Here is a 20299-nt window from a genome sequence, read left to right as displayed (position 1 = left end):
ATACAAGGCAAAAAAGCAACAAGGTCATATGATCAATCAGCATGGTTTCAACTCACTCTTTGATAGATAGGAACTTGAAAGACAAACAACTAGATGCAAATCTTACGGATTATATCTTTAATGCCATATAGGGACATTCACATTTATTTTTAGATCTGTAAATGTTTTGTCAATTTAATTTCCATAAATCTCCATGTCACCTACAAGGGCCTTAGAATACAATGGAATCAGAAACACTAATGTGGCTTGATGTTTAACAGGTTAATAACCCTTAAATTCAGTACTTTCCTTTTTATTTGTAGCACACTGGCTTCTTATAAATGTCAGCAGCATAGAGCTCTGAATCATCTTGTTACGGTCTCAGCGCCTGACTTTGTGATTATCAGACGATGACATCTTTACACGGAGGAAACGTCTTGGGAAACATCAGTGAAATCGTACAAAGGGTTTCCTCTTTTATCAAGATGGTGTTGAATGTGCTGTATCAAATTTTGCTTTGCCTACGTAAAAGCCAGTAGTAAAAACTTTACTGCAGATGAATTAATGCGGTGGCATTAATTAGTATTTAATTTTGTTATGATATTGTTAGTATAGTGTCTTGATGTCTCTTTTTTTCTTCTTCTCCTCATCCTCCTCCTTCTCTAGTTGGTAGTGAGCCACAGAGTTGTGATACTACAGACTATTGAGCTGATTGTGGGCTGCAGGATAGAGGAGATCAGTAACCCCAGAATAAAAAGTATCATCTCCCTGGCCTCAGAGGAGATGACACGTTCAAAGGTACGTTGATTATTATTATATATTTTTTTCATTTTGAGGGCAGATTACAAATTATGTCCCTTACCCTTTTCTCCTTCTTCCCGGCTCACTCAGGAGGTCATCCCTGATTGGCAGCAGGCAGCCAGCAATATTTTGGTTGCTGTCGGTAACAAGCACATTAATGACATCATGGAGGAGATACTAAGCAAGTTTCAGCCAGGGCTCCTACCTCACTTCTTTGTGGTCCAGACACTAGCCAACCTTTCTGACTCCAATGGTAAGAAAATAATCACATACACATCAGGACAAAAAGACTGTTAAAATGTTTAAGACAAATAGTATTTTATTTCGATTAAGCAGAATAGTCACATAGGGAGTGTGTGTTACCTTGTTGCTGTGGTCAGCCATTGGTTGTCTGATGCTGGCCAGAATCAGCAGCTTCTTACTCTCCATTGTGGAAGCTGCGAACACACACACACACACACACACACACACACACACACACACACACACACACACACACACACACACACACACACACACACACACACACACACACACACACACACACACACACACACACACACACACACACACACACACACACACACTCTCCAGGAAATCAGAATGTTGGCTTGCATGGCAGGTATTCAGATGTTTTTGAGACATAAACCTGTTAAACCTGTACAAAACAGAATTTGCAGACCAAAACCTTTGCACACATACCAGTGTATGTTTGTTTAGGAGCGGTCCCTTGTCGTTTGGAAATTATTATGTTTTTGTGTTTTCTTGAACCTCTGGGGGGAATTTCTTCAAAACTGGCACAAACGTCTGCTTGGACTCAAGGATGAACTGATTAGATTTTGGGGATCCAAGGTCAACAACTCAAGAATTCTTATGCTAGTAATGGCAACATTTCACACAAAAGTCAAATAGGACAAAAAGTTGAAGTGAAATAAGTGTCACTGAGCAGTTTCCATGTGTGCTGGGGTTGTCTAAACCTTCCTGCCACAACAGTTCCAGCTAAGAGCCACTAAGCTGTCAAACACATCTACATTGGACTTACTCAACATATTTTAATGCAGGTCTACTTATACTAAAGGTGCAATTGCATCATTATTATAAATAAAAATCTAGAATTAAAAAGTCAATATGAGCAGATACTAAATGTCCACAGAACCTGCATTTTCTTGTGAATTGATATTGCATGGCACAGAATTGTTAAAGGAAGTACAAACTAAAGCAAGTTTTAGTAGCTGTAAATCTTTGACCATAGCAGAGATACATTGGAATTTTATTAATGTTGATGCATGATGTGATTGAAACAAAATATTGATTTCACTACAGAAATCCTTCTCCATGGTTTCCTTTAGTCTGTACATCATCTCATAAAGGGGAACACAGTGTATGCCTTTGTATTTTACAGAAGAAGTGGTAAAAAATAATGTCCCATTGATACTGTGTTCTTCCTTGTTCTCTAGTTTATGGCATGGTACCCTTCCTCAATGCAATTTTGGGCACCATGTTGCCTATGTTGAGCATGGCCAAACAGGACAACATGAAGTGGGTCTTCTCTTCTGGTAAGAACCTCCCTACATGCTTTTTTTTTTTTTTTAATTTCTCATATTTGTCTAAGTATATTGACTCTTCCTTAAAATTTTTACCATTGCATTTCCTTTTCCCTATGTTTTGTTTCTCTCCCTCCAGCTCTGTGTCATTTCAGCGACAGTATCTTGGAATACCTCGCCAACCTGGACAAGGCTCCTGATCCCACAGTCAGAAAAGACACGTTCTCCAGTGAAATCTATGCTGCTTTCGACATCCTCTTCAATAGCTGGTTACAGAGCAGGGAGTCTAAGGTAAAGTCACTGTAGATCAATGTCGGGGATTGAGCCAGATGGTTGAATACACAGTGGACTATACAACCCACAACGTTGTGTTTAGGCATAATTGAAAGAAGCTGAGTAAGGTGGGACGCTGAGGTTACAAATGTGATTAAGCCAAGTGAGAACTTCCAGACCACACACTCATCCATAACAGGAACCTTAAACACTGTACCTGATATGCTCTCAAGTTGTTGCGCAAGGTTACAAAGGCAGACTTTAGTACACTTGGTTCCCTAAGAGTCGTTACATATAATTGTAATCCCACTTCAGAGTTAGAAATTGTCTTTCTCATCCAGAATTATGGTTACCCTTTTAAAAATACACTGAAAGAACACTTTTCTAGTGTAAACTAATGTTCCTAAATTTGTGAAACAACATGGTATCCTCTACCATCTTGGCCATGGTTTTGATCTGCCAAAACTTTCCAGTTTAAACTTAAACTCCAGAAATTCTGTTCTGTGCGTACATGTAGTAGACATAAATGGATAACTTTAACAGTAATTATTTCGTCACATGACTTACTGAACCAAGGATGTTGCATACTAAACTGAACATCCGGTACCAAATGGTTTGAGAGGATATACAAGTACCGTTACAGCTCCAACACAAGTTATTGTTTGTGTTGAGTCCATACTTGGCCTTGCTAACCTAATCTAACAATTTGACCACTTTGACCTCGTGCTGCATGGCAGAAAGCATGGAACCTATTAGAGATAATTATGTTTCACTGGAACAACCTTCACAACTCTTTTCAAAAGGGCGCTGAATACTGAATATTTTTTGTTCTGTTTCTGGCCATCATGTGGATTTGAATTCTTATAACGGCAAAGAATGACCACAAGTTGTATTATCTTTTTAGCGACAGGATTTATTTTATATTTTTTTTTGTTCCCCTTTTTCATTTGTTCCCTATTTACACTCCTAGTTAAGTTGGTGAATCTATGTCATAGTATAGTCTCTGTCATTTTTGATTGACATCTTGTTTTCTTTCTATGTGCGTTCCAGTTGAGGCTTACAGTAGCTGAAGCGGTGGGCTCTATGTGCCATCTGATGGCCAGTGATAAACTGGAGGAGCAGATTCCTAAACTCATTCCTGCCATCCTGTCCCTGTACAAGAAAAACAACGAGCACTATGTCATCAGCAAGGTAAATACGGGATGGATTTTGTAACATGGATCATTTGTGTAGACCATCTCCCTCTAAACTGCCTCCTGGCTTTCATTGTGGATTAATCTCTTGTTTCAGTCAATTCATGCGCCTCACCAGTGTTTGTGGTTTAACATTCTTCATTCGTTCTTGATGACTTTGTGTAACATGGCACTAGTAACTAAATGAGTTTTCTTTCGTTCTTCTGCCTCCATTCAGAGTCTGTGTCAAGTGCTTGATGCTTCCGTCAGCATGGGAAGCAGGGTGCTGGAGACACAACTGGACAGTCTTCTCTTTGCACTGCATCATCAGGTACACATTTAGTACATACTAAATAAAGCACTACAGCATATACATCCAAAGCATGTTGTTGACCAGACATTTAGCACTCTTACACAACAGTTAAATTTAGGAGACACACTTTTTGAATATGTTTTCAAATAAGAACTGCCATAGCCCTGACAGCTTAACTTGTAATCAACTGGGCTATTTGTGCTGTAGTTAACTGGTTTTCAGTATTGCACAATAAATATCATTATCAAGAGGGTGTCATTAAGTAGTGAGAGATTTTTATAGTAGTGTGGCTCTCACCGTTACTTTTGCATCTGTTTTCAAGTCAGAACTTTGAGGATAATGAGCCGTGGGAGTGCCTGGTTATGTGTATTACACAGTACTAAAAATCATACCGTCTGGGTTTCTAAATACCCTATACCGTAATACGTTGATACAGACCAAGGCTGCCCTGGAGCAAAACCCAAGCATAATAGACTGTACAGCACTACTACATTTTATGAGCTTCACCTGGATCTTTCTGATCCGACCGCTGTCAGCTGCTGGTTTCCAACAGCACTTTTTATCACAAGACTTGTGACAGAAAAGGCATTGAAACAGCAAATAGTGGGCAGCCTGGATTACCTCTTTTGCTTCTTATATTCATCTCATGCTGCTTTCCTTTACACATGTCAAATGACTGTCAGATGTTTTCATAACCTTGTGACTCAGCTGACGCTTGGCCCTGTGCCTTGACTGTTGCAACACTCCATAGTGACTCTGTATGTATGAGTATTTCAACAGAATGTTTAAGCAGCACTACCTGTCAGAACAAGTACAGTTATTATTCCTATTGCAATGATCTGACACAACACTGCAATTGTGTGTAACTAAAGTTGATACAAGCGCAGCATGTCCAAATTAACTGCTTGAAAACAAAAGTTGTTCTCAGGATTTTAAAAAGGTGCCGTTAAAAATGTGTTGCTAAGATCCTCAGATCTAATATCCAGTTCAGAAACTTTTCCCAAGTAAGAGCCTGAGGTTGTAATGTGTAACTTAAAAAAGAGCATGTTTAGTCAGCCACTCCCCTGGACAAACAAATATTAGTCACTGCAAACTGCCATTACAATTTCTACGATTATTTTTCTCATTATTATTATATTTATTATTATTATTATTATTATTACTACTGCATGTAGAGATCAGGTTTTACAGTGAGCCAGGTCCTTTGAGTTTAAATAAAATTATTCTATGAGTATAATTCTTTTACAGTGTAACCAAAACTCACATCATGGCATATAGTGCATATGGTGCACAAGTTGACACATGGCTGTTACAGAAAACAGAGTAACATTTCATTTTTCTCTTCCAGGTGTCTGCCCCTGTTGATTACAGTAACCCTCCTACTGTCAAGAACCACAACGAGGTTCTGCGCTGCTTCAGCTTACTCGGTACTAAAGCTCTGCAGCTGATGCTTGTGTTTGTGTTTATTTATGTTAAATATGTTCTTTGTTGCAATTACATTAAATGGTCACTAATTTAAAAGTGAGGAAATGCTGATGTTATTCCACAGTATCAGGCCTTTCTATTTGTTTTAGTTCTGTAGAGTCAAAAGAACTGTAATGTAATGCAACCATTAGTGTGCCGAACACGATGTCCACCACAACTTAATCAACTTAATCCCTCCTCTCATGTCTTTTGCTTGTCTTCCCTGTGTTTTACCTTTTTTTTTCTACATCTCTGTTATAATTTATGCATTTTACATGTTTCTTTTGACCTCCTCTCCACTCCTCCTCCCCAGCGAACTCTTTCCCAGACCGACTGGTCATGTTTGTTCTGCAGAAGTTGGAGAACAGTAATGAGCGAAGCAGGATGGGCTCCCTGGCTGTCCTCCGTCACCTTATCAACTCCACCAGTGAGAAAATACACTTAAGTGGCACATGGATCTACACGCATCAGTTATTGATTTGGCATAACTTAATTATTCATTCAGTGTGCCCTGAATTATATTATAGCCATGTACATGACATGATCCTCTTTTATTTATCTGTTAAACTTTTTGATACAGGCAAATAATTCACGCAACAATGATGGCATGACAATACAAACCTCCCAAAAAGAGGAGAAAAGAAACCTACAAAAAGACAAAAGAAAATTTAACAGTTCAATTATTTAAATAATTAGGTTGACAGTACCAGTACATTTAGAAACCGATATATACATATGACAAGTAGAGTGTATTTATGGTTTTATATAGTCCCACTCTTCACTAGGGCAATTTCATGTACTGTTGTACTAGTCTCTCCTGGTTTGTGGCAATATTTTTTTATATTAATATTATCTATAGTTTTTTTTCCTAAAGAAAATTACTTTGCAATCTAGCTCTGGATTGAGCTGTAAATATAAATATTTTACTCAACAGAATAATGTGTGTGTGTGTGTGTGTGTGTGTGTGTGTGTGTGTGTGTGTGTGTGTGTGTGTGTGTGTGTGTGTGTGTGTGTGTGTGTGTGTGTGTGTGTGTGTGTGTGTGTGTGTGTGTGTGTGTGTGTGTGTGTGTGTGTGTGTGTGTGTGTGTGTGTGTGTGTGTGTGTGTGTGTGTGTGTGTGTGTGTGTGTGTGTGTGTGTGTGTGTGTGTGTGTGTGTGTGTGTGTGTGTGTGTGTGTGTGTGTGTGTGTGTGTGTGTGTGTGTGTGTTCGCTCGCAGCTTCCACAATGGAGAGTAAGAAGCTGCTGATTCTGGCCAGCATCAGACAACCAATGGCTGACCACAGCAACAAGGTAACACACACTCCCTATGTGACTATTCTGCTTAATCGAAATAAAATACTATTTGTCTTAAACATTTTAACAGTCTTTTTGTCCTGATTATCGTGTCATGTCTAACTATGTGTCGCAGGTCAAGAAGCGCGTGGTCCAGGTGATCAGTGCGATGGCTCATCACGGCTACCTGGAGTTAGAGGGAGGAGAGCTACTGGTTCGATTCATCGTTCAAAACTGTGCCTTACCTGACACATATCGGGTACAACTTGTGTTGCGTTTAACTTCTTACAGAAAGATTTATGTGGAAGTTGTGTCTCTGTTTTCAAGTATGTATATTCTTGCACATGCTGCATGTTTTTATGGAAGCTTGAGTGGCAGTTTGAGTTACTTTATGAATCTTCCAGAAAGACAAGTACTGCTCAGATAAAATTCTCCCTCTCATGTTTAACAAAGCTGTTAAACAACACAAAGTCGAAGAAAACAGTGAAGCAAACAATTGCATACATGTACATAGATGTCTATCAATGAACAATGTGGATGCCAACCAACTAACGCTCAGTACAACAGATGATGCACAGGTGTCTTTTATCTGCTGAAGCCATTTATAAGAGGTAGTAGACAGAGCGTGCAAATCAAGTTCTTCACACTTTGCATTGCATTACAGGAGAACATCTAAGAGAGGGTAGAGTAAACAATATTCATTTATGTGTGATTGTGTCAGCGAGACCAGAGGCCCGCAGATCCAGAGGAGGTGACTAACGAGGCACTGAGGAGCATGTGTGACAACACCCTTCATCTCCTGACCACCACTGTTGGACGACTAGCTGATGTACGTAGACTTTCTACTTCACCATTCAGCTGTCGGATCTGTTGGTGACTGATTCACCTGTTCTCAAAATCATGTAACAGCTGATGTCGTTTCATGTTTGTGAAGCGTTTGCTTTATTAAATTGGTTGGGATTAAGTTTATATTGGTAAACGGCAGTCGTTGTCTCTTCTGTGTGTTGTAAAGAAACTTAATGTATGTTTCATTGTTTGTAGGTGCTATGGCCAAAGCTACTGTACTATCTGACCCCTTCACAGTACAGCAATGCTGTCACTCCTCTGTGTAAGAGTCTGATCGTGCTGGGCAACAAGAAGAAAAACAACCAGGAGCCCAGCTTCAACATAGACTTTACACAGGAAGGTAGGAGGAGTATTTACTGACCAGGCACATCTATGTGAAAGTTATATGCTGTGTGTGTTCAACGTGATATATATAAGTCAGCCATAAAGAGCAGGGAAAGATCACAAATGAATCATTAAGCAGTACAATTTACTACTTGTAAGTCACCATTCATATTTGTTCTGCATGATGTACATCAAGTAAATGTGTGTTATCTCTCTCCTCCAGTCAATCTGCCCTCTCCTCAAACACTAATGGTCAGACTGCTGGTAAGTCAATCCAACGTAATGGCTGCACCCACTGTCCATTCGTACCGTAGTTCTTTGACTTGTGTGAGTACAACTGTATCGCGCTCAGGCACGGCAAGCTTGCCGGCCATGGTCGGTTAAGAGAGGTGGGCTTTTATAAAGCATGATCGCACATGTAGGGGCACGAGCATTGAAGGCGGCCCTGATGTCTATTTATATACACTATATACCCCGCGACAGACGTTAAAGATGAACCGCCGAACGGTTCACAGAGGTCTGATGTGGAGGAGGAGTGTTTATTGCATATTTTGTCAGATAAAAATGATCAAAAACAGTCAGACAAAACTAAATCTCAGAGGGGTGATGAGTTATAATCAAGAAGAATTCGAGCTGAGGCCCAGATCATTTTCAAGTAATACAAATTGCCCCCCCCCCCCCCCCCCCTCTCTGGGGACAATCAGTGTGAGTGCGCCCTATAACGCATTTTTTAGACTAAACAACTAAAAAATTAAACAAGGCTCACTGACCATGCAGTCTAATAACTGACTGTTATTAAGTATAATTAATGACTTACAGAGCGTGGTTTAGACTTATTACTTAGACTAATCATGCCAAATAATCCTTATCAGTTGTCAAGTCTGATTTTTCCTTCAATGTTTCAGTCACAATCTGTAACTTTAATTATTATTTTATTGTTTAGAGCTGCTCTTACTGTGTATGGAACATGAAGCAGGGATGAAAGGAGCAACACAAATCTATTTGTCTACATTTGCCTTGGTTTCCCTTGATGTGTTCCAGGTGAATTCAGCGTTCCCGTTCAGTAGCAGAGGTCATGGAGCTCCGTCCCTCTCACTCCTTCAGATCCTCAGTGTCAACATCCACCCCAATTCAGAAATACTCTGGGAGAAAGAGATACCTCCTCTGCTTTCGATGCTAGAGGGTATGGAAATGTGCACATAATCTTTTCTGTATAACGTAATAGCTCTGGAGGAGAAGCGACACCAGAGTGGATACTCATTTACAGCATTCAGGATTTGGAGTGTGCATGGTGTATTGGATCCTTTTTCCTAATGTACAATTGTTTTTCTTCTCTACAGTAGAGTAGACTGACTGTGTGTTGTTATTTCCAGAATCAACAGCAGAGAGCCTGGATAAGAAGCACTGGGATGACAAGTTGCTGAAGGTGTGCTTGTCTAGTGTATATGGGAATATCTCTTTCACATCATAACGTGTCAGTGTGATGATATTTACATTGATGGTTTGTCTGTATTGATATGGAAATGTTAATATATGGCTTGATTTAGTGAAATGACACTCTAAATCTCATCTTCAGCTCTTGTCTAAAACCCTGGCTACTATTGATGATGACAAGTGGGTGTGTCAGTTGGCAGCTGAAGCAACAAGATACCTCTCCACGTATAACAATGCCTTGGAGGAGAAGGTAAGTGCTTTCAACAGCTTTTTCACCCACACCTCAAGACAGAGCTGATTACAAGCTTTTACTTTGTGTTACCTCTCAGATTAGTCTAGGGGATGAGGGGAGAAACAAATAATGTAAATTAACCAGGGAAGAAGATTAAACACCAACGGAAGTTTAAAGTATAACAAAAATAGTAAAAATAAAGATATGCAAAATTAAAAATTAAAAATGTTAACAACGATTCACTTCCTTAAATAATAAAAAGGAAGCGAGACTAAATGGGTAGCTAAATCAACCAAAGCAAATCTGACAACACACACTTCCTTTAAGGAAGACAACCAACTCCGGCTGGCTGCACCACACAGCGTCTACCTAAATGCTTCACTGACACCGTCCACGTGTCCTCCCAGTGCTTTTGTATCATTACATCCCTAATGAGCTGATTAGCCACCGGAGTGCTCAGCCACATTCTAGGGTCAACATGGACGAGGGAGGGCAGAACAGGAAGGATGCCCTGCCCACCTTCACTCGTAACATATAGGTGTGTGTGTTTGTGTCCAGTGGCATTAAATGAATGGACATAGTTGTGTGGTTTGTCAAGTGGCTATTCCCCACAGGAAACCTAATTTAGAGCCTCATGCTGGTTATGTTCAAACTCTAAAGACTGAATGTGTTGACCAGTGGTTCTCATCCTTTGTAGATCATGACCTCCTTAAACAGAGCCATACCTCCTCATGACCTAACAGCAACAGTGTGTACAAAGAGAGTTGAACAGCTACGACAAGTTCCCACTACAGGACTGTAGCCCTGATTTTCCACTCAGCTACAGTTGTTAGAGCTCCTCGACCAAAGCTCCAGATTGGAAGCAAATCGGGGTTGACTCGTTGCTCACATGTCATCACTCCGATGTGACGTGTGAAGTTAGCAGAATGTATGCAGCAGCGGGCCAAGCTTGCAGGCTTAATGTCTGGAGCTGTCGGGAGTCCAAGAGCCAGTGATAGTGCAAGACTCAGGCTGAGGGGAAACAAGTGAGAGGGGTTTCACCTGAAACAATAGGCACTTTACTGTATGTGTATGTATGTATTTTACACCCTTGAGTGTCGGTTTCAAACGCACCAGGCTTCAACTATGACACCCTGATGCTGCAAGCTACTGTATTGAGAGGACCTAACCTGTAAGATGAGAACCATAGATGGAAAAACGGTGCTTAGTATAGTTATATATAGTTGTATATACTTATAGTAAATTACATACAGTATAATGCCAATAATATAATTAGCATTTCTCTCTCTAGAGTTTCCTGTATCGATGTATAGGAGTGACGCTTCAGCAATGTTTCAATAAGGAGGCAGTTAAAAAACAGCTGCAGGAAATGCTCCTCACAGCACGACACACCGATGCCATCGAAAGAGAGGTACCTACAAATGTCATATGAGAATTTTTCATCTCTCAAATTGGCACTGTGTGTTTTGCATTTGGACAGGTAAAATATCTATCTTATGGTTTCTGTCATCTGTATTTATCAGGGAATTGCAATGGGCGTTGGTCTGTGTGCCAACAGCCACTTAGAGGGAACTCTGGCTAAACTGGAAGAGTTCGGCAAGTCAGACGCCTTCAAGAAGTCACCAAGCATCTTCAACCTTCTCAAAGTACAAGACTTTTATGATAAAACTGAAATGAAGATCTAATTGTGTTACTGTTGATTTTAAAAAAGCTTCCATTGTCTGTCTTCCTCCCCTCAGGAACGTAATGATGTTGAGGTAGAGAAGGTGAAGAGCACATTAATCTTGTGTTATGGTCAAGTGGCTCTGAATGCACCTCCAGAAAAGATACTGACCCGCATTGATCAAGACATCCTTCGCAGCATCAGTAAACACTTCCATACCAAGGTAATTTAATACTGAGGTAACATAACTTTGTTATATAAATAGGGATAAATTTAAGGACACTCTGAGCCGTGTGTTTGGGGGGATCATATTAAACATACAGGGCGCTGTGTTCGCGGTGCGCAGGTGGGAAGAAAGGCACAAATAGGTGAGAGGTTCATGCAAGTTGTTGGGGTTTTAAAGGAAATGGGTGTCCTACTTTACATTGTCAATAGACATCTCAGAACCACGTCTCTGGAGGCACTTTGGTGATTTAATCAACAAGAGCAAACCGATGAAATGCTTAAAAAAATGAACACACTTTTTTAATTAAACACTTGCCAACTCGTAGACATCAATCATCATCATGATTTGGAAGATAAACTCAGGAAAAGCCGTCTGCATTTCTCTATAAATTAAGGTAGGTGTTGCTCACAGCTGCCTAATACTGTATGAAAATGTTCTTTTGTTCAGTAAATCACTGCAGCCAAGTAAAGGTTAATCTGCAGATGTGTTTCAAACATCAGACTGTAACTCTGTGTTGGCAGCCCATATCCTGTGATAAGATCAGCTGGTCCTGTTTTAACTCAAGATCTCAAACTCTGCTCACATTTTAAGATAGGATTTATCTACACGATCCAAAATTGCAGGTCTGCTTGGAGACATCCACACATTCTGTGGGCCCGAGACCTCCTCCTCTGTTTGTTGTTGAGCTTGTGTGCGAAATATCAGGCCCATGAACTTAGTGTTGCAGGTTAGAAGACTGGTTTTGTATGTGCGCTCATGGCTTTATCCCCTTTATTTCATACAGGTTCTGGGGATTAAAGTAGAGACAAAGGTATTGTCACAGGAATACAGGGGCTGTCTCAGTTTTCTTTGTTTTACTTGCGAGTTAACTGTCTTTCCTCCCCTTTATCTTGCTCTCCTTCCTTACTCTTCTTAGTATTTTTCTCACTTTTCTGCACAACTGGGTTGATATCCACTAAAATCTTTACTGAAAGTCTTCAAGCCAAGAAAACACAGCTACACAGTTACAATAAAGTACTGTAGCTGTTTTTTCTTTAAGCATTTACTTGCTTTGCTCTGTTTTGGTTATATGTCACATTGGTAGAGCACTAGATTTTAGTTCCTATGTCTTAAAGGCATTCATGTATGATCTATCATTAACATTAATTAATTATGGTGTTGGAGCACATGTTGATTTTGAAGATGCAGTTTAGTTTTGGGACTGTTCTTCTCAGACATGTACAGTTAGTACCAACTAGACCAGCTGGGGTCATAATTCAATTCAATTCAAAAAACTTTATTCGTCCCCGGGGGGCAATTGAAGGCCCTTAAACTCTGTTGTACAGAAATTGATCAGTTCAGAACAATATTGTGTGGAAAACACAGACCAACACTAATAACTTTAATTAGTTTAGTATTACTGTTATAAGTGAAAATGCTCTACCTCAGTGAAATGTAGCTTTATGTAATACACTGGCAAAAATATTTTGGCTATCAAACATTTCATGTAGGCTTCAATAGTGGCTGTTTAAAAATGTGTCATGTCCACACTGATTGAGAACAGTGGCTTTGATCAGTTTGAATTGAGTCAATTACTATGTATTCGAGTCAATTTTGGTGGAAAATTAACAAAACATACTTTACAGTCACATTTAAAGCCTGCAGGGAGTGAGTGTTTGATACTCTGAGCTAGATTTGGGTTGGATTATCATTCTATTGCATTGATATAAAACTAGTGACATGGTTACAAGATGGTGTTTCCAACCTTGAATCTAAAGTACTTTTTCTTTTAGTTTTGAAAGCAGCTGGGAATCCACAAAAGCCTCGATGTTTCCTCTGGTCTTTACTGAACCCAAATATAATGCTAATCATTTTTATAATGACCTACATTACTAGTAACATGGCCTCTGCATTGTTGTATGTCTGTTTAAATGGGTTTGAAAGGAAAGCTTCCTGTTAAATAGCTTTTTTTATGGCTGCCATATATTGCATAAAGTATTACCTTCCCTTTTAGATCGCTCTCCCTATGATCTTCACACAAGGTTGTCTTTTTTTCCTTCATGCTTCACGGTGGATTGTTCTTTAAATGCTCACACCACTCAAGGGCTTTTGTCATTTCTTGCTAAATCTTCACTCCTCCGTCACTTAATAGGCCAGAACCTGCAGGGGGTTTGCTGTTTGCTGCAACCAATCTCTAATCTCTAATCAAACAACTCTGATTTCAAACTTCTCTCCATTCATAGGCATGGAGGATCAATCTGCAATATCGCTATTGGATTGATTTGATTGATTGATTGATTGACTAAGCGGCTTGACTGCTTCATTTTCTGTAATGATTTTGGGTAGTGTTTGCTTTTGCTCAGTCGCTTGTAGAGTTGCATCTGCTGAACTCGGCTGCAGTTGGCCTTGTTTGCATTCCAGACAATTTGGAAAATGCAATTATCCAATTTTCTTCATATTTAGCCTACTTTTCCTCTTGACCTGAATCTTTTGATCTGTGTATGTCCTATAATTTATCCTGTTTGTCTTGTGCGTCGAAACACATTCGTGTGTCTTTCTCCATTTCAGGACCTGACTATGAAACTGAGTTTGATCCAGAGTGTTGGGCTCATAGCCAAAGCCGTCAGGGAGTGTGTAAAGAAACAAGGCTACATCTTCTCTCGCAAAAAGGAGCTCATTACTGTTATCCTGGTCAGTAGTCAATCATTTCACTTTGTTAAAACAAGTCGTACAGTGGAGATTGAACTAAGAGAACTAATGATCAATACTTAATTTATTTGGAAATACTGTTTTTTGCTGTCCAGAATTTGATAGAATATCCACTATGGCTATACCACTGCTGTCCTAACATGTTTTTTTAAATAACCAAGGCACTTCAACAAAAACCTTTATTTTGTGAAAAATGCACTGAGCAACAGTTTCAGATACCTCCCAGTATTGGTGTTAATCTGGTACCTGGTAACAATTTACCTAATTGTTGGACACACCCTATTTATCTGTCAGCTCTCCTGGTTACTTTGCAAGATGGCGAGCATCTTTAAAGTGGCTGAAACCCTGATACAGCAGGTTGTCCAGATGAAGGCCAAAGGGATGAATCTCTCAGACATCAGAGAGAGGTTGGGCGTTCCAAGTTTGTGATTTCAAGATTATTGAAACATTACAAGGACACAGATTCATTTAAATCCCTTAAAAAGGCCGGCCTACGTAAGACAAGTGCTCGAGTGGAGAGGTTTATTTATTCAGGTTTTAAGTCTCTCAATCGGGAATCTGTTCAACACTACTGCTGGAGTTGGTCGCCAGTTCATTGCTGAACAGGGCAAGGATCTGTCTCGCACATAGTGTCACGTCGTTTAAAACAATTGTAGACTAAAAGCCCACTCTGCAGTGACCAAACCTCTTATCAGCAGAAAGAATTGAAAGGCCAGCCTTGCATTTGCTGGGGCATGTTGTGTGAACAGAGGAGAACTGGTCCAGAGTGTCTTCAGTGATGAGAGGACGTTCAGTTTATTTTGGTCTGATGGGAAACATTATGTTGGGCGTAGGACTGGGGAAAGACTGAAGCCAAAGTGTGGAGGAAGGAAGTGTCATGGTTTAGGGGATGTTTTCTGCAGCAGGAGTTGGGCCTCTTGTACAGCTACATGACAGAGTGAAGAGTCCAGATCTTAACCTCATAGAGAATCTCTGGAAAATCCTCTGCGACAAAGTAAAGTCTAAGAAACCCACTACAGTTAGTGAACTGTGGAAGAGACTGAGTCAGAATGGCTGCAGATCAAACCAGAGCAGTGTGAGAAACTAGTGATGTCCTGTGGCGCAGATGTGCTGAAGTCATTCAAAGCTGTGGCCTCTACACTTCCTGTTCATTTTTGAATCCTATAGCCCGAAGAAAACAGTGTTTAAATCTTCTCTTCTGGCACAATGGTTACTGTTCTCTAATTGTGATCACTGTTTATTTTCACAAAATAAAGGTTTTTGTTGAAGTGCCTTGGATATTTAAAAAAACATGCTAGTACAGCAGTGGTAGCCTATAGCCACAGCTGATATTCTATCAAATTCTGGACACTAAAAAATAACAATATTTCAGAATAAACCAAGTATTAGTACTTTGTTCTCTAATTGTGATCTCCACTGTAGATATGTAATTGCTGATCTCTTCTCCTGCTGTTATGTCTACACTGCTCAGGATTTTATCAAGGCAGAGCCGGCTGATTCATTAAGGACTCCGGTACGCCATCTTGTGATGACCACCTGTGCCAACCTAATGTATCCTACAGCTTCAATGACTATATTTATCACAGAGGTCCACAAAAACCAGTGATATCCCTGCATTCTTGCACTGTAAGTTCTGTCACTTCTTAGTGTGTTTTATCTTTGACCGTCAGTGCTTCAGGCCTCTGGACCCTGCGCTGACTGAGAATGAGAGCTTTGACTTGCTAAAGGTTTGTGTGAACAGTGTGTTCTCTCTGCCGCCTGAGACACACACACCAGAGAAAATTAAAGAAGAGGAGATACTGGACCCCAAGCAGAAAAAGGTGAAATACGGCGTATGAAGCTCACATATACGGTATACTTTACAAATGTGCTGAATATTTGTCTTGTGCCATTAATACCACTCACCACTAAATGTTGTTTTTGCTGTTCTAGTGTATACATTAAATAAAAGTTACATGATTGTGTGTGTATATATATATATATATATATATATAAATATATAGATATATATATATATATATATATATATATATATATATACACACACACATATTATTTAGATGTGGCAAATGTTTCACATTTGTCACAACACAAAGACAAATGAAATTAAATGAAATTGAAATTTTATTCATCATAATTTTAACCCTATTTTTTATGTCATGACTTTTATCATGAGTTAGACCAGTTGAATGTTGCCCTATGGTTGTTTTTGCCTTTATTGTGAAGCACCTTGTGATTTTGTTGTATTTTGTATGTATTTGTGTGCTACAATTATCGTATATAAATATGTACAGGCATTGTACAAAGACACCTTGGCTGCACTGCAGGAGCTACTGAAAAGTGTACTGGCCAAGGACCCCACACCCGATGGCCTGCAGAGTGTCTTCAAGGTGAAGCCTAATTGCTCTATTTAGCATCTTTCACTCTAGCTGTAGCTTAAAAAATATTGCTTTGAAACTTTTGAAACCAACCATATACTAACTGATTTTGAATCATAACCAAACAAGTAATGCATGTAAGTTTTCTGACTGAAACCCACCACTTTGTTGTGTGTCTCCCTTTATCACCCTGACTTGTTTTCAGCTGTTGAATTAAGAGTCATTTGTTCTAGTGAACTGCCATACTAAATAAGTAACTTTCACGCTGTTTTATACCGCACTGTGTTGTCTGACATGGTATTATTGTTTTGTACAGCACATTGAATCGTGGTTGAGCTCCAGACAGGACCACGAGAGAGAGAGAGCTGTCACAGCCACTGCGCACATGTTGGCCTACTACCTCGATAATCTGACTGTCAAGGTATACACACACACACACACACACACACACACACACACACACACACACACACACACACACACACACACACACACACTAACATACACGCATTTTTGACAACATACCTTTCCTGAACACACCACAGGTGGTCGTTTTAATAATGGTCCTGATGGGTGGATAATTCCTGTAACTCATTTGAACTTAATCAATAATCAAAGTGCATATTCATTTTTATAAGCCATTGAAGGCCGCTAAGTGATTAGTGCTAATGTATTTTTTCTGTTATCTCTGTACATGTTTGTGTAGAACATGGTGTCTTTCCACAACCTTGGAGCTCTGCTGGGTCGCCTGTCTCCACGATGTTCTGACCCTCACCCTGCTGTACGCACTGCTGCTATGGACTGTATATACTCACTGCTGTACATACAGCTACGCTATGAAGGTACAGAGACACAGAGCACTAACCTTTTCTCTTTGTCATTTTACTTTATTTTAACAGTAATTTAAGGAGATAAGGGGAATAAATGGAAATATAGGGATTATCTACTCAGGCTGTATGTACCATGTCATATGCAGATAGAAAGAAACATTTAACCGTACCTTAAGCAGATATATTCCATTAATTTGCAAAATACATACAATGTGAAATATGCCATTGGTGAGTTAGCTTGCTGGAAAGAATCAAGATCCGAAATACTTTAATAATCCCAGGGAGAAATCATTTACCAAATGGGGAAAGGTACTTAATTTAAGCCAACAATGTGAGCTATGTGCAAACTTAGGGTTTCATATGAACAACTAATTCATAAAAGAAATGTTTTACAATAAAAAATGAATGGAAAAAGGATTAATTAAATCTCCTGCATCAGCATTCTCAAACAAGCTACATCAATCATGGTAACAGTTAGCTAGCAAAAACAAGCAAATGTTATAAATGTAATGTTTTGCTTTAGGATGTTGCCTAAAATAACTGCTGAAATATCATAAAAATATAAAATATATTCTTTCCGGCAATACAATCAAAAATCATGCAGTTCTTTTGCTCAGTCAGTGCCGTGTTGGCAGTAATGTCGGCTGCACTGTGTGAACAGAGGTTTGTAATTTTACAGATTATTTAATGGCATGCTGGCCATGTATCTGTATGTGTGATGGAAGAATGTGCCGCTGAATGCAGTGCATGGTTAACTTACAATTCAAGTAAATGGACATAGCTTTAATCAAAACAAGTATTAACCCACAAATAAGTTTACTATTAATAAAGTGTGCTTGTTAAATTCAAAGTGTGAAGGAATTCCAGAGCTTTACTTTCCAACTCTGCAACATAACTATACCTTCAACATAGTCCAACTTTTATGTTTTGTTCAAAGTCTTGATTTTGTAAAACTTACTGTTTTGATGTGATCTTATTTTCGTTCTTTTTCTTTCTTCTCTGTAGGTTTCTCCCTGGATTACAAAGATGAAGGTGTGGACAGTCTGTTGTCCCTGAAAGGCAAACTAGATAACCCTGACCACTCAGTTTTATACAAGACCTGCTCCGACCTCACCAAGGTAAACGTTTTACAACTCAGTAAGGCTGTCTTAAAAATATCATTACATGTATTTAAGCCTTTGTTTCCTTGCAAAAGGAGAGTATTGTGTCTTTTAGCATGGCACTCAATGACAAAAAGTTCTGTTTTGCTTTTATTCTGCTCAAATATGTCCAGCATTACTTGTATCAATGTTAATCGCATGACCTTTTTTGACTGGTTGTGTCAAGCTTGTAGGCAGAACTGTTGCCTATACAATGCAATTGTAATTGTGTCTTTTCCTGTGTGTGTCAGGTGATGAGTAAGCGTCTGCCTCAGCAGCAGCTGACGACGTTGGTCTTCATGTTGTTTGAAGGGCTGGTCGACAGCCAGGCAAACTGCTGCAGAGCCTCAACTGTCATCCTAAATACACTGCTGAAGAACAGAGGAGGAGGACTACAAGAGCTGGTAGCACACACACACACACACACACACACACACACACACACACACAGCCCTTGTTGCATCTTCTGATTAATTCAATTATTAGACATGTACATCTGCTGTACTGGAATAACAAACACAGTGCCTGTTTGTATGTCAGGTTCCAGAGATGATGGAGGTGCTGCATGTGCGCCTGCAGAACATCACAGAGGAGCAGGTACGGGCAGACATCAGTATGACAATATTCAGCATAGATATTTATTATTATATTTATATATTATGTGTTGAATGACTTAAGTCATACAGACTATGTATGATCTATACCAACTTGTAATGAAGTCACACTAAAGAACTGTTTCCTTGTACCTGTGTTAAGGTGAGAGTGGCAGTGGGACAGACGGTACTCATCCTGGCTTCTCAGCATCTACAGACTGTTATCAGTACACTAGTTAACCAACCACTTCCTTATGACAGGTATACATATAAAGCTTATGATTATATAAACTTAGCAGGACAAATCATATCTCATCTTTTATGAAAGATACTTAAGCTTTTTTTGTTTTCTGTCTCTCCAGCTGGACTAGTGAGATGTGGATGGCCCTGGGAGCAGACCCAATCGTAGCCAATCAGATCATTGAGATGGTGATGGAGAAGCTTATGATCATGGCTCCCTACGTAGACCAGAGGGAGTCAATGATCAGAGGAGGGACAACAAAGGTGGCCACCAACCAGCCACTGGCTGTAAGTCACAGACCCACAGACATGTCACTGAATACAGTATCTGTCTATACAGGATGATATTTTCAGATTTGGTATTTGGAGTAGGTCCCCTAATAAAGCCCCCTAACACAATGTTGTTGATGTGTAGATACACATGCAAAATGGAAGAAGGTCGATTTGAAGCACAAAAATACGCTTTGGATCATGGTTGCATAGATATAGCACGAGGGAAACACGAGTAGTTACGTGGCTTGTTTAGACAGCTGTATTCATTAAAAAAGAAGCAAACCTGCACATCACTCTTTAGTTGGTTTCTGCACAGCAGCAGCAGCTCCACACAAAGAGAAACTGCAGAAGAGAATAAATGTGAACATGTAGATGTTTGTCTGTCTGTTGTTTGTTTCCAGATGACATGTGGGCTCAAAGAACTGTTATTGAATGGCCAGAGTCAGGAGCCGGCGGTCAGTCTGTTTCCTCAGCTCTTCTCCTGTCTCACTGTCAGACTAGGAGCAAGTGTTGGGGTGTCAGCACCCAAGGACCAAAACACTAAACACACTGCGTCCGTCCATGTAGCAGGGTGGGCATCTTTTTATTTATAATAAGGAAAAGCAAGATGAGTGA

The 20299-nt window shown here is 39.7% G+C and overlaps 1 protein-coding gene across 3 annotated transcripts in view; it reads left to right on the top strand.

The window, feature by feature from the left end:
* The window catches only part of mroh1 (maestro heat-like repeat family member 1), a 30050-nt gene that overhangs the window by 3266 nt on the left and 6485 nt on the right, over positions 1–20299 (top strand). For 2 of the 3 annotated variants that reach the window (XM_083918422.1, XM_083918423.1), the window contains exons 4-35: positions 646–777; positions 871–1033; positions 2238–2336; positions 2464–2615; positions 3648–3788; positions 4008–4100; positions 5431–5509; positions 5860–5973; positions 6763–6836; positions 6955–7077; positions 7540–7647; positions 7860–8004; positions 8212–8252; positions 9030–9171; positions 9362–9414; positions 9565–9672; positions 10946–11065; positions 11178–11300; positions 11394–11540; positions 12328–12354; positions 14091–14213; positions 15703–15782; positions 15910–16051; positions 16526–16621; positions 16926–17030; positions 17316–17451; positions 18445–18557; positions 18830–18982; positions 19119–19175; positions 19335–19432; positions 19534–19699; positions 20086–20255. In XM_083918422.1, the coding sequence (XP_083774548.1) occupies positions 646–777; positions 871–1033; positions 2238–2336; positions 2464–2615; positions 3648–3788; positions 4008–4100; positions 5431–5509; positions 5860–5973; positions 6763–6836; positions 6955–7077; positions 7540–7647; positions 7860–8004; positions 8212–8252; positions 9030–9171; positions 9362–9414; positions 9565–9672; positions 10946–11065; positions 11178–11300; positions 11394–11540; positions 12328–12354; positions 14091–14213; positions 15703–15782; positions 15910–16051; positions 16526–16621; positions 16926–17030; positions 17316–17451; positions 18445–18557; positions 18830–18982; positions 19119–19175; positions 19335–19432; positions 19534–19699; positions 20086–20255 (3623 nt within the window). The remainder of the gene's footprint in view (positions 1–645; positions 778–870; positions 1034–2237; positions 2337–2463; positions 2616–3647; positions 3789–4007; positions 4101–5430; positions 5510–5859; positions 5974–6762; positions 6837–6954; positions 7078–7539; positions 7648–7859; positions 8005–8211; positions 8253–9029; positions 9172–9361; positions 9415–9564; positions 9673–10945; positions 11066–11177; positions 11301–11393; positions 11541–12327; positions 12355–14090; positions 14214–15702; positions 15783–15909; positions 16052–16525; positions 16622–16925; positions 17031–17315; positions 17452–18444; positions 18558–18829; positions 18983–19118; positions 19176–19334; positions 19433–19533; positions 19700–20085; positions 20256–20299) is intronic. The other variant, XM_083918424.1, reaches the window with a different exon arrangement.

This window comes from Echiichthys vipera (assembly GCF_963691815.1).
Source record: "Echiichthys vipera genome assembly, chromosome: 8".
Taxonomy (NCBI): domain Eukaryota; kingdom Metazoa; phylum Chordata; class Actinopteri; order Perciformes; family Trachinidae; genus Echiichthys; species Echiichthys vipera.
The sequence above is the reverse complement of the archived record's forward strand: the minus strand, read 5'-3'. Positions and strand labels throughout refer to the sequence as shown.